The 13,368-nt window shown below is 48.9% G+C and overlaps 1 protein-coding gene across 1 annotated transcript in view; it reads left to right on the forward strand.

The window, feature by feature from the left end:
- EBF4 (early B-cell factor 4) overlaps positions 1-13,368 on the forward strand; it is an 88,977-nt gene that overhangs the window by 10,571 nt on the left and 65,038 nt on the right. The window contains exons 4-8 of the mRNA XM_011975467.1: positions 2,304-2,488; positions 2,729-2,792; positions 2,964-3,019; positions 4,695-4,768; positions 6,324-6,392. Of these exons, the coding sequence (XP_011830857.1) occupies positions 2,304-2,488; positions 2,729-2,792; positions 2,964-3,019; positions 4,695-4,768; positions 6,324-6,392 (448 nt within the window). The remainder of the gene's footprint in view (positions 1-2,303; positions 2,489-2,728; positions 2,793-2,963; positions 3,020-4,694; positions 4,769-6,323; positions 6,393-13,368) is intronic.

Here is a 13,368-nt window from a genome sequence, read left to right on the forward strand (position 1 = left end):
ACGTCTGTAACCCCAGCTCTTTGGGAGGCTGAGGCAGGAGGATCGCTTAAGTCTAGGAGTTCAAGGTTGCAGAGAGCTATGATTACGCCACTCCACTTCAGCCTGGATGACAGAGCAAAACCCTGTCTCAAAAAAAATTATTCCATATTGGGCGTAGTGGCTCATGCCTGTAATCACAGCACTTTGGGAGGCCAAGGCAGGAGGATCATTTGAGCCCAGGAGTTCAATACCAGTCTGAACAACATGGCGAAACCCTGTCTCTACAAAAAAATTAAAAATTTAGCCGGGTCTGGAGTCACCTGTAGTCCCACCTCCTTGGAGGACTGAGGCAGGAGGATCATTTGAGCCAGTAGGTCGAAGCTGCAGTGAGCCGTGATTGCACCCTGCACTCCAGCCTGCATGACAGAGTGAGATCCTGCCTTGAAGAAAAAAAGGCGGGGCAGATCTTAAATCCAAGTCTCTCTGTCTTCAAATTTGTATCTTTAAAAAAAAAGGACTCCAAAACTTAGCAACTTAAGACAACAAATATTTATTATCACACAATTTCTGAGGTCAGAAATAAGGGAGCAGACTAGCCTGGTGGTTCTGGATCAGGGCCTCTCATGAGGCTGCAGCAAGATGAGAGCTGGGGCCACAGTCGTCTGAAGGATTGACTGAGGCAGGTGGATCTGCTTCCAGGGTTGCTCATGCTGGCAAGTCAGGACTGGCTATCGGCAGGAGGCCTCAGTTCTTCTCCCTGTGGACCTCTCCATAGGGCTACTTGAGTGTCCTCAAGACATGGCAGTTGGCTTTCCCCTGAATCACTAATCCAAAAGAGAGAACAAGGCAGAAGCTGCAGTGCTTTCATGATCTGACCTTGGAAGTTATATGCTATTACTCCTGCCATAGTCTCCTGGCCCCACAGGCCAATCCCAACACAATACAAGAGGGGGCTAACTAAGGGCATGAATCCCAGGCAGTGGGGATCACTGGGAACCATCTTGTAGACTGGCTCCCACTCATGCAGAGCACCAGCCCTAGCCAACTCAAGCAGGGTCCATTCCTGGAGGGTGTCCCAGGCCCCCCCAAATACACCCATGTCTATGGCCACAGCACCCTTTTCTCAAGGGAGGCTCTGGAGCCATGAGAGATCTAAGGAACACCCTTTGGAAGGCCGTGGCTCAGAGAAGAGAATCTAACCCCTTCCCTCGGAGTCTGTGTCCCTTCATGATCTGGCACAAACTTCCAGTACAAACTTTCCTTCTTTCACTTCACATTTCGACACCTGCGGTACAGCAGCAGCCTCTACACATCCAGCCATTCCTTATACTGTTTATTCTGTCCTTTTCCTCGTTCACCTATTGAGCTCCTGTTTATTCCTCAAGGACTTAAGGAAAAGTCACCATTCCATGAAGCCTTCCCTTCATCTCCCATAAAAAGAATTAATATTTTCTTCCTTTGCTTCTCGAGTTTTTGCATGGTGACATCTTTCGGGGGGCACCTGCCCCTTTGTCTGATGTTGTACCTCTCTGTCTCTCTCCCCTCTTCCAGGCATTTGCCTCCAGCCTCAGTTGTTGCCGTGTGTCCAGTGCTTGGTGTATCATTGGGATGCAGGGGATATTTGGGGCAGAGGGAATCCCTTCCTCCTGCTCTCACCCTGGCCTTGCTTCTGGGCATGGTTTCTGATGAGCCAGGAGAAATCCCTTAGCAAGGCCAGATGAGAAATTCCTCCTGCCCAAGGGAGCCTGTGGTTGCCTCTCCCAAAGCCTGGAGGCAGGTCCCTTTACATCTTGGGGGTGCTCCCCACATTCAGCCAGGGCCCAGGCCAGGCAGACTAGTGGTCCTGAACCAGTTTGACGTCCGCAAGGGTCTGATGGACATCATCATTCCCCAGACAACACCACAGGCTCATGACAGCCTCAGCCTGGGCTGGAGTTTAGTAGGATATCTGTTCTAGGGCCCCCTGGGTCTCCTTGAAGCCCTAAAGGGCAGTCACAAGAGCTTCTGGTCAGAAAGACGGATTGGTTCATACTTTTGATTTTGGAGACTGGCCTTGCAAAATGTGCGGCCTAGGGAAAAGCCTGGGAGGGAGTCTGACAGGGTCTCCTCCTTTGCAGTCACCACTGTGCCTCTTGTTTTCCAGGGGGCAGGCTGGGGTGCCCTCAGTGCTGAGAGACCTCTATCTGGAAGCGAGATGGCCCTGGTCAGGCTGGAAAGGGCCTGTCTAGTTGGATTAAACTCTTGGCATCTTGGAGCCATGTCCTGGCCAGCATGCCTGCCTGGCCCGAGGCACTGGAGTCTTTCTCACTGGGGCGCCCTTCCAGTGGTTTCCCAGCTCTTTTCCTCCCGCAGTGGCGTGGGTCTGGCACGAGCACATTTTGAGAAGCAGCCTCCCTCCAACCTCAGGAAATCCAACTTCTTCCACTTCGTGCTGGCCATGTACGACCGGCAGGGACAGCCCGTGGAGGTGGAGCGCACAGCCTTCATCGACTTTGTGGAAAAGGACCGAGTGAGAGGCTCGTGGGCTTGGCTGGGACTGGCCCCGGGAGGGAACCCCCAACCACACACACATGCACATAGGCGTGCACACACACACACACACACACACACACACTGGGCAGATGAATGGATGGATGCTGGCTGAGTGGCTGGAAGGGTGGGAAAGAAGTTGGGGTTAGGAGAAGGGGGTGGGCGAGGGAGGCTGGAGGATCCCTGAGCACCCGAGCATCCTCCCATCTTGTCCCTGCAGGAGCCCGGGGCGGAAAAGACTAACAATGGGATCCACTACCGCCTCCGACTGGTGTATAACAATGGTGAGTGGAGACCCCTGCCCTGCCTGGCCCTGCCCCTGAAGTCTGGGCACTGCAGCATCATGCAACACCTAATGCCCCACGTGCCAGGCCTGGGGAGGGTGTGATGTGGTCTGATCATTGAGGCTGCCCATGCTCCCCTGGCAGCAAGCCCTCTCCATCTTCCCATCCTAGGACTTCGGACGGAGCAAGACCTCTATGTGCGTCTCATCGACTCCATGTCCAAGCAGGTGAGTCAGTGCAGGGGGTGCTGAGGCCCATCCCACTCTCTTTCCGGACCCTGCCCCATTCTGGTCGAGCCTCCTTGTTCCTGCCTCATCTCCCTATGCCCTCCGTCCCCATCAGCCTAGCTCCCCCAGTTCCCACCCCAGCCTGTGCCGGAGGGTGTGTGGCTCTTGCCCTCTGTTCTAGAAAAGACAATATTTGTGCAAAAACCCTGGCTTGGGTCATGTTTCCTAGCAGCCCAGCTTTAGATGGGAACTCAGGTGCAGGTAGTTTATTTGGGGAGATGGGAGGGGCTGCCGGGAGCAGGGGAGGGAGGCAGGCTGGACAGAAAACTGCACAGGAAGCTCTGGAGAAGGAGTGGTACCAGACATGTCCCCCCTCGAAGCAAATACCAGGATTTTGTACCCTGTATCAATTAGTCATTGGCTGGGAACCACTCCTAAGGGTAGCACGTAACCTCCCAGACATTTTCAGACCAGGCAGTTCCTATCCACTGAGAGCAGTTCTCAGGAGGAAGCCCTCTGCCGCAGACATCAGCCACAGCCATGGGAAGGTGCACGTGTCCAGTAAAGGGGATGTGGGCACAGCCCCGAGAATTTCCACTGCAGACCCTCAGTACCTTGCTGATGTGACGGTCACGGGAAGGAGGCTCAGAGGCCAGCATAAGGAGCTGGAGGAAACTGAAACCTGAATAGGCCCTGATGGAGTCTGCCAACACAGGGCCCCAAATCTCAGGGCTTTTCAGAGAAGCTGTGCATGCTGGCAAGGAGGGGGCTGAGTCTCCAATGGGCCAGATTAGTGGGCTAGGAATGCAAGGTGGAGATTTGGGCTTCCTACACAGGCAGGGTCTTTTGGCAGCCTCCACCCAATTCCAGGGCAGAGGGAAGAATGGTTTTTCTAGAGTCCCCATGGCCACTGGGCTGGGGGAGGCAGGCCAGGCAGTGCCCAGTGGAACTGTCGAGGGGATGAGTGTGGAAGGGGTTCGAGGAAGTCGACAGGGAGAGGGATCCCACAAATGGGGGAAGGCACAGAGGGTTATAAACTGGGAAGGCAGATTTGCAGTTAGGAAGCTCACTTCTTGCTTCTGGGCAGAGGGAGGCTGGAAGACTGGTGAGGAGGTGATGTAGCAGTCCCAGGGGAAGACCAGGCCTGGGCTGGGGATGGTATGGGGGAAGAGACGATAGGTATCTCGGGAGAAGAGGCAGCTGTGCAGCCCTCAGAGCTGACTAGGCTGGCAGGGATAGCTGAGAAGGACAACACTCATCAACAGAAGCAGAGGTCCGCCAGGACATGGAGGATACACACAGGAGGATGCTGGGGGAAGGGAGGGGCCTGGTGCTGGGTGGGCACAGGAGTATGTCTACCCACCAGCCACCTGACCTTGGTCCTGGAGCCCTCGGGAATCCCCTGCCCCAAGCAGAGCCAGCTCTGGAAAGAGCCGCCTGCCGACAGACAGAATCTGCAGACTTCGTATCATTCTTCCCAGCCGGTTGGTGGTCCGGTTTGGGAGGAGGGATTATCCTCCGCGTGGGCAGCCCAGAGCAAGGCAGAGGGCGTGCTCTTCCCTGGGGCAGGGTTTCCCTGGGCCTAGGCTTGGAAGATGCCAGGCCCATCTGTGCTGCCACCTGCACCTCAGAGGAGCCTCCTTCCCCTCCAGCCTGTGCACCTCCCTCTCCCCAGGCTATCATCTATGAGGGGCAGGACAAGAACCCCGAAATGTGCCGAGTGCTGCTCACCCATGAGATCATGTGCAGGTGAGATGGCCATGTCACTCACACCTCGCCCCTCTGCCAAGGCGTTGCCGAGGACTCCACCCAGGCCCTGCCCCCTCGCCGCCCTTGCCCCTGGCTGCTCTCTGCTGCTGCTCCCTGGAGAAGCCTGGTGGCAGGTGATGAAGGGAGAGGGTGAGGCCCCTGGGCACAGCGCTGGCTGAGAAGAGGGTCCTTGAGGCCCCATTAGCCTGGCCTGTTTATGTGGCTTCTCCGAGTGTTTTTGTAAGAGAGGCCTCCTGCCGCCACTGGGAAGCTTAGCTAATAAAGCTCAGGGGAGGGCTGCTGGGGATGTGGGAACAGGGCCTGGGAAGGCCTCTGGGATTAGCTGAGAAGCTAATCTTTGAGGAAATTTTGAACCCTAGGGCAGCTCTCTGGTGGGGCAGGGTGGGAGTGAGGAGGTGCACAGCTCTTGGTTCCCTTTTCCCCATTGTCCAAGAGCTTGGCATTTCTAGTAAGGTCTCCCCAGGAGATGCCAGTCATACAGGGTCCTCGGAGGCAGTTCCTGATGCATGGAAAAGAGAACAGGGTTCTGAAATCTGTGGTTGGTAGCCAGGCGCCTGTAATCCCAGCTACTTGGAAGGCTGAGGCAGGAGGATCGCATGAGCCCAGGAGTTCAAGGCTGCAGTGAGCGATGATTGCACCACTGCATTCTAGCCTGGGCGACGGATCCAGACCCAGTCGCTAAAAAAATAAATAAAGTAAAATAAATTTAAAATAAATAAATCTGTGGTTGGAACTGTGGCTACCCTTGGAAAGGGGAGTGACAAGGAAGAGGTATGACTGGCATCTGGGCTGCTGGCCACACAGCACTTCTTGGTGTGGATGCTGCTTTCACGGGTAGATTCACTTTGTGGCCATTCATTGGCCAGGCACAGTGGCTCAAGCCTGTAATCCCAGCACTTTGGGAAGCCGAGGTGGGCGGATCACTTGAGGTCAGGAGTTCAAGACCAGCCTGGTCCACATGGTGAAACCCCATCTCTACCAAAATTACAAAAATTAGCCAGGCATGGTGGTGCACACCTATAATCCCAGCTATGTTAGGAGGCTGAGGCACGAGAATTGCCTGAACTCAGGAGGCAGAGGTTGCAGTGAGCCAAGATCACGCCACTGTACTCCAGCCTGGGTGACAGAATGAGACTCTGTCTCAAAAAGAAAAAGAAAAAAAGATTCACTTTGTGGTCATTCATGAGCTCACTGTTTGAGCTCCTGTTTCTGCGTGGACTGTGTTTCCATAGAGAGAGACCCTGTAGGTGACCTGCCGCCTGCCCTTTCCTGAGTCCTCCAGGAATGAGGTCACTTTGGGGCAGGGCTCTCTGGCCAGCCTCAACCCCAGGCTAGGCTCTCTCAGGGTCCCTGTGGAGGAGCCACAGCCTTTCTCCCCCAAGGCCCTGGGAGTGAGCCCCTCCAGCCCAGGGATTCCACACACGAGACAGGATATCAGCACCCTCAGCTCAGGGCGCCCCTCACAACTCACACACTGTCATGGCCCCCTCCTTCTTTGGCTTCCGCCTTCCCTCCTTCCTTATCTTTTCTTCAGCCGGTGCTGTGACCGGAAGAGCTGTGGCAACCGGAATGAGACGCCCTCAGACCCCGTCATCATTGACAGGTACAGGCTCGAGGAGGGGGCCTGGAAGCTCAGAGGGGAGTGGGGGAGGGGGGGCTGTTTTCAATCACGGAGCACCAAGGCTCAAGGGAGGAGCGGAGCAGCCAGCTCCCGGGGCACCAGGTTGGGTGGCTCTGAGCAGAGAGCGAAACTGCCAGGCACCAGGGAGCCTCCAGCCGTGGCCCCTGAGTGAAACACCTGGTAGCCAACTTTCTGGAGCTGCTTTCCCCAACTCCCTAAGAGAAAGAGCCAGGGAGGGCAGGGAGGCTGAGAGGGGGATGGGAAGGGAGGGGAGGAACCAGCACTCAGGGACGGGCTGCCTAGGTGGAGTGGCCAGCGTGGTCATGTCAGCAAAAACCGGGTTCAGGTTCCCAGTTCAACCCTGTGCTGTCTGACTTGACTTCTCTGAACATTCGTTTCCTTCTCTGGAAAAGTGGGGAAAGAGCTGGTGGGTTTTGGTCACAGAATTGTCGAGGTGCTGTATGTGAAAGTGCATTTGCACACCATGATTTCTATTTCTTTATTTTCTTTTTTGTGTATTTGTTTTGTTTTGTTGAGACAGGATCTCACTCTGTCACCCAGGCTAAAGTGCAGTGGTGTGGTCATGGCTCACTGCAGCCTCGATCTTCGAGGTTCCAGTGATCCTCACCTCAGCCTCCCAGGTAATTGGGACTACAAGCACACACCTCCACACCTGGCTAATTTTTTGTATTTTTTGTAGAGACCAGGTTTTGCCATATTGCCTAGGCTGGTCTTGAACTCCTGGGCTCAAGCAATCCGCCCACCTCGACCTTCCAAAGTGCTGGGATTACAAACATGAGCCACTGTGCCTGGCCTACTTCTTTTTGAAGAGGAAATGCATAAATAAGGTGCAAAATTCAAATGGTACGAAACAGTAATTAATGAAAAGTAAGTCTCCCTCCACCCCTATGTAGAGCATACTGTACATGTTATTTTTTATTTTTTGTAACAATGTATTTTAGATATTCCATATAGGAACATAAGCCGTATCTTATTCTCCTTTTAATAGAAAAAGCATTCATAGGTGCAAAAATTCAAGAAGTTTAAAAGGGTTTACAGCAAACTGTCTCCCACCTCTGTCTCCCAACCCATCCATTCTCCACCAAATAAGCTACCACTGTTACCATTTTCTGTTTTATCCTTCCTGAGACAGTTTGCACATATACAATAAAATAGTTATATGTTCTTTTTGTACCCTTTCCTTTTGTTTTTATAAAAATGGTGACAGTGGCTGGGTGCAGCGGCCCATGCCTGTAATCCCAACACTTTGGGAGGCTGAGGCAGGGAGATTGCTTGAGCTAGTGAGTTTGAGACCAGCCTGGCCAACAGGGTAAAATCCTGTCTCAACAAAAAATACACACACAAAAATTAGCTGAGCATGGTGGTGTACATCTGTGGTCCCAGCTACTCAGGAGGCTGAGGTGGGAGGATCACCTGAGCCCAGGAGGTCTAGACTGCAGTGAGCTGTGATTGTGCCACTGCACTCCAGTCTGGGCAACAGAGTGAGACCCTGTCTAAAAAATAATAATAATAAAATTAAATTAAAATTAAAATGGTGGCAAGAAGCACAACTTTCAGCACCTTTCTTTTTCCTTGAAAAATTTAGATCTGGGAGTTTACATCAGGACACAAGAAGTCTCCTTATTCTTTTTTTGCCACTGCAAAATATTTCATTGTATGGGTATGCCATAATTTATTTAAATAGTCGGCTATTGCTGGACATTTTGGTTGTTTTCATCGCTTTCAGGGATTTAAAAATGCTGCAGTGAATTACTTTGTTCATGTGTCATTTCACACGTGTAAATTTATATGAAGGCTATTACTAAGTAGAATTGCTGGGACAAAGAATATGTGCATTTGTAGTTTTGATAGTTACTGCCAATTCGACCTCTGTAAGGGTTATACCAACTGCATTGAAACCAGCAATTTTGAGAATGCCTATTCCTTACACTCTGGCCAATTAAGTGTTTTTGTTTATTTGTTCAATCAACAATTCTTGAGCATCTACTCTGTGCCAAGATCTTTTCTATATGCTGTGGATTAAGCAATGACCAAAATAGACAAAAAGCCTTGTGTTCACGGGCTTACAATCTGGTAGGGGAAATAGACATTAACAAACTAAATGAGTAAAATACATAGCATGTTAGGTGGTGATAGCAGCTAAGAAAAATAAAGCCATTGAGGAAGATCTGGGAGTGCCTAGGAAAGAAGGTTTGAAGCTTTAGGATATTTAAGGTCTCACTGAAAAGATGACATTTGAGCCAAGACCTCAAGGAAGAAAGGGAGTGAGTGATGTATTTATGTATCTGGAGGAAGAATGTTCTCGGCAAAAGTATGCCTGCTGTGTTTAAGGGACAACAAGGAGGCCCAGGTGGCTGGAGCAAGGAAGATAGTAGGAGGAAATGCTGTCAGAAATAATGAATAGGGCAGAGGAAGGCACGACCATGCAGGGTCTCATAGGCTGCATGTAGGCCACGCCTGTGGATCACTGTAAGGGCTTTGGCATGACATGGAAGCCATTGAGGGGTGTTGATAATGATAAGACCTGGCTTATATTATAGCAAGATCACTGTAGCTGCCATGTTGACAATGACCTGTATGAGGCAGGGAGATGAGTTAGGAAGCCAGTACAATAGCCCAGGTGAAGGATGATGGAAGCTGAGACTAGGGATGCAATAGGGGAGGTTGTAAGAAGCAGCTGCCTTCTGTGTACATTTCATTTCATAGGCAGGACTGACAGGATTTGTTATGGAAGGAGAGAGAGAGAGAGAGTCAAAGATTCAAAGATGTCTCCAAGGTTTCTGACCTGATCAACTTAGAAGGATGGAGTTTCCTGAGAAAGGTGTGATTTGGGGAAGAGCAGGTTTTGGAGGAGAAAGATCTGGAGTTTGGTTTGAGCATGTTATGTTTATGATGCTCACTAAACATCCAAGTGAGGAGCTGAAAAAGCCACTGAAAACATGAGGATGGGTCTCAAGACAAAGGTTCAGGCTGCAGATGTAAATTTGAATGAATGAAATCATCGAAGGGATGTGTGTTGATAGCAAACAGAAGAGGCCTAATAACTGAATCCTGGGATGTCTAGTATTTAGAGGTCATTGAGACGTGGAACCAGCAAAGGAGAATGAGAAGAAATGACCAGTGAGGTAAGAGGGAAGTCAGGGGAGTGTCATGTCCTGGAACCAAGATAAGAAAATGTTCCAAGAAGGAGGCATCTGCGTCCAGTGCTGCTCGTGGATATGATAACAAAGACTAGGGACTGACCATTAGATTTAGCAACGAGGAGGATATTGGTGACTGCCACAGGAGCCACTTCAGTGGAGTGGAGAGGCAGAAGCCTGATAGGATTGTGTCTAAGAGAGATCAGGAGGAGAGAGATTGGAGACAATGAGTAGAGGAACTCTTTTGAGTTTTGCTCTAAAGAGATCAAAGGAATCAGATGATGGCTGGAGCACAGTGTATGGCCAAGAAAAAATGTAGCTTGCTCGTATGCTGATGAGAAACAGCCAGGAGGGAAGGGAAAAATGAGGATGCAAGAAAGAGGGGAGAATTGCTGAAGCAATATCCTTCAGGTGGCAAAAGGGATGGGACCTAGTGCACAGATAGAGAGGCTGGTTTTAGCTGGGAGCATAGACAGTTCATCCATGGAAAAGCAGGGAAGACAGAGAACATGGACACAGAAGTGAATAAATGGGTATATCCAAGTGGGAGCTTGGACGTTCTCTTCTGATTGCTTTGTTTTCTCTGTGAACTAAGAACCAAGGTCAACAGTTGAAGATAAGGATAGGGAGGGAGACACTAGAGGGCGTGATGTAGTTATCCAAGAGAGTGAGTGAACCAGGGGGATGAATGTCTTGTGATTGACAAGCAGCACTGAGGGTATCCCTGACGTTTATGATCATAAATTTGGTGATAACTTTCTTCAGCCATGTTGAGCTGCACAGGTGCAGGTGCAGAATAGGTGAGTGGTTGCATAAAACCAGAGTTAGGGGTTTGTCAGTTGAGTAGAAGGAAACATGAGAGGGCAAGAGAGTGAAATGTATGTGCAAGGGGATATTTATTTTTTAAAAATGAAAAGATTTAAGCTGGGTAAAGAGAGGAGTGTGATGAGAGTGTGGACGTCGATTCTGATGGGGCCAAAGAATTGTTGGAGTTGAGATATGAGACAGGGGTTGAGCTGGATATTAGCTGCATGGAGAATGGGTTGCCTGCAGATGGGATTCAGGGTTGAATTGGTAATGCATGGCCAGGGAAGGTGGAGATAAGATCCTTGGAGAAAAGATGCTCACGGAATGGAGAAGAGAGTGCATTGGAAGAATTATCTGTCTATACTGACATTGAAATAATCAAGAATTATGACAGGGACAAATGTTCAAGGGTGTATATAATGATCCAGGAGTAAAGCTTCATGGAGTGAAGGTAAGTGATCTTGGGGAAGATAAACGGCAGCAACAAGCACTGGTTACCTTAACTGTTTTTTCTCATATTTCTGCATCGTGTAAGTGAACAGCGGTATCCCAGTGACTTCCGTTTCTCTTACTCTGAGTGAGGTTGAGCCCACCAGGTCTGTTTAAAGGCTATTTGTGTTTCCTTTACTGTGAACTGCCTGTTCATATCCTGTGCTTATTTTTCTTTCCTTCCCTCCTTCCTTCCTTTTTTCCTTCCTTCCTTCCTTCCTTCGTTCCTTCCTTCTCTCTCTCTCTTTCTCTCTTTCTCTCTTTCTCTCTTTCTTTCTTTCTTCTTTTTTGACAAGGTCTTGCTCTGTTGCCCAGGCTGGAGTGCAGTGGCACAATCATAGCTCACTGCACTTCGACCTCCTGGGCTCAAGCCATCCACCCACCTTAGCCTCTGAAGTAGCTGGGACCACAGGCTCACGCCAACAAACCTAGCTAACTTGTGTACTTTTTTGTAGAGATGGGGTTTTGCCATGTTGCCCAGGCTGGTCTCGAACTCCTGGGCTCCAGCAATTCTTCTGCCTTGGCCTCCCAGAGTGCTGGGATTACAGGCATGAACCACAACACCCCACCATGTGCTTCTTTTTATATAAATTACTGACTTTTAAAAAAATTGATTTGTAGGAGTATGTATGAATGAAATTATCCCTTTGTGATGAGTTGTCCATTTTTTTAAGTAATTTAACTTTGCCTATGATGAAATTTGCCCAGTTTCTAAATCTTTTACATACTCTGGGTTTTCATTATATTTAGAAAGACCTTTATCACTCCAATATTATTTTTAAAATCTATCCTGTGGTTTCTTCCAGGATTTAGATGGTTTCATTGTTTACATTTAAATGTTTGATTCATTTGAAAAATATTTTGTTATTATGTCCTATATGATACATGCAAAAGAAAAATAAAACAAAAATTTTAAGGTATAATAACCAATGTACACCTGTGAACCTACCAACAAACTTAAAATTAGAACATGAGAAATAACACTGAAGCCAGCTCCTCCCAGTCTCATACCACTGCCTAACCCTCTCCTACAGGTAAACCAAATTTTGTGTTTATCATGACCTTGCTTGTTAAAAGAAAAATTCATCACAGATTGCATCATCCTAAAAAAAAGTGTGTAGGTGTAGTTTAGTTGTGCTTGTGTTTAACTTCATAAAAAAATGATATCATGTTGCGGCAACCTTCTGCAATGCTCTTTTTAAATTGAGCATATTTGTAAGATTTATCTGTCTCGTATTTAGGTTTTGCTATTATAAGCAAAGCTGCTATGAGCATTCTTGTGTCTCTTAATTTGAATAAATACAAGAGTTTGTTTAGGATATAAACTAGGACAGGAATTGTCAGGTCATGGGATACGCACATGATCATCTTAACAAGTTAGTGTCGACTGTTTTCCAAGGTGGTTTGACTAAGTAACACTTCCACCCACAATATTGAGTTTCTATTGCTCCATATCCTCACCAACACTTAATAATGTCACACTTCTTATCATTTGCCAACCTAGTGGGTGTACAGGGAATTTTGTGATGGCCTTCATTTGCATTTCCCAGATTACTATTGAAGTTGAACATCTTTTAATTTGTTTGCTTGCTTATTTAATTAATTAATTAATTTATTTATTTATTTATTTATTTTTGAGACACAGTTGCACTCCTCACCCAGGCTGGAGTGCAGTGGTGCAATCTCGGCTCACTGCAACCTCTGCGTCCCTAGTTCAAGTGATTCCTGTACCTCAGCCTTCTGAGTAGCTGGGATTACAGGCGCGCCATCACACCCTGTTAATTTTTGTATTTTTAGCAGAGATGGGATTTTGCCATGTTGGCCAGGCTGGTCTCGAACTCCTGACCTCAAGTGGTCTGCCTGCCTTGGCCTCCCAAAGTGCTGAGATTACAGGTGTGAGACACGACATCCGGCTTTTTGTTGTTGTTGCTGTTGCTGTTTTGAGACAGGGTCTCATTCTGTTGTCCAGACTGGAGAGCAATGATGTGATTATAGTCCACTGCAGCCTCTACTCCTGGGCTCAAGCAATCCTCCCACCTCAGCCTCCTGAGTAGCTGGGACTAGAGATGTGTGCCGCTATGCCTGGCTGATTTTTTTTTTTTTTTTTTCCGTAGAGACAAGATCTCACTCTGTTGCCCAGCTGGTCTCAATCTCCTCGGCTCAAGCATACTCCTGCCTTGGCCTCTCAAAGTGCTGGGATTACAGGCTTGAGCCCTTGTGCCTGGCCTGCCTTAGTGATTCTTTATAGATCCTAGATACTGATCCTGTCTCAGAGTAGTGCATTGCAAGTTGTTTTTTAATTTTTTTTTTTTTTTTTTTTTTTGACAGAATCTCAGTCTGTTGCCCAGGCTGGAGTACAGCAGCACAATTATAGCTCACTGCATCCTCTAACTCCTCCAACTCCTGGGCTCAAGCAACTCCCGCATCTCAGCTTCCCAAGGAGCTAGGATTACAGGTGCATGCCACTGCACCTGTCTAATTTTTAAAAACATTTGGTAGAG

This window comes from Mandrillus leucophaeus, unplaced genomic scaffold (assembly GCF_000951045.1).
Source record: "Mandrillus leucophaeus isolate KB7577 unplaced genomic scaffold, Mleu.le_1.0 Scaffold101, whole genome shotgun sequence".
Lineage (NCBI taxonomy): Eukaryota > Metazoa > Chordata > Mammalia > Primates > Cercopithecidae > Mandrillus > Mandrillus leucophaeus.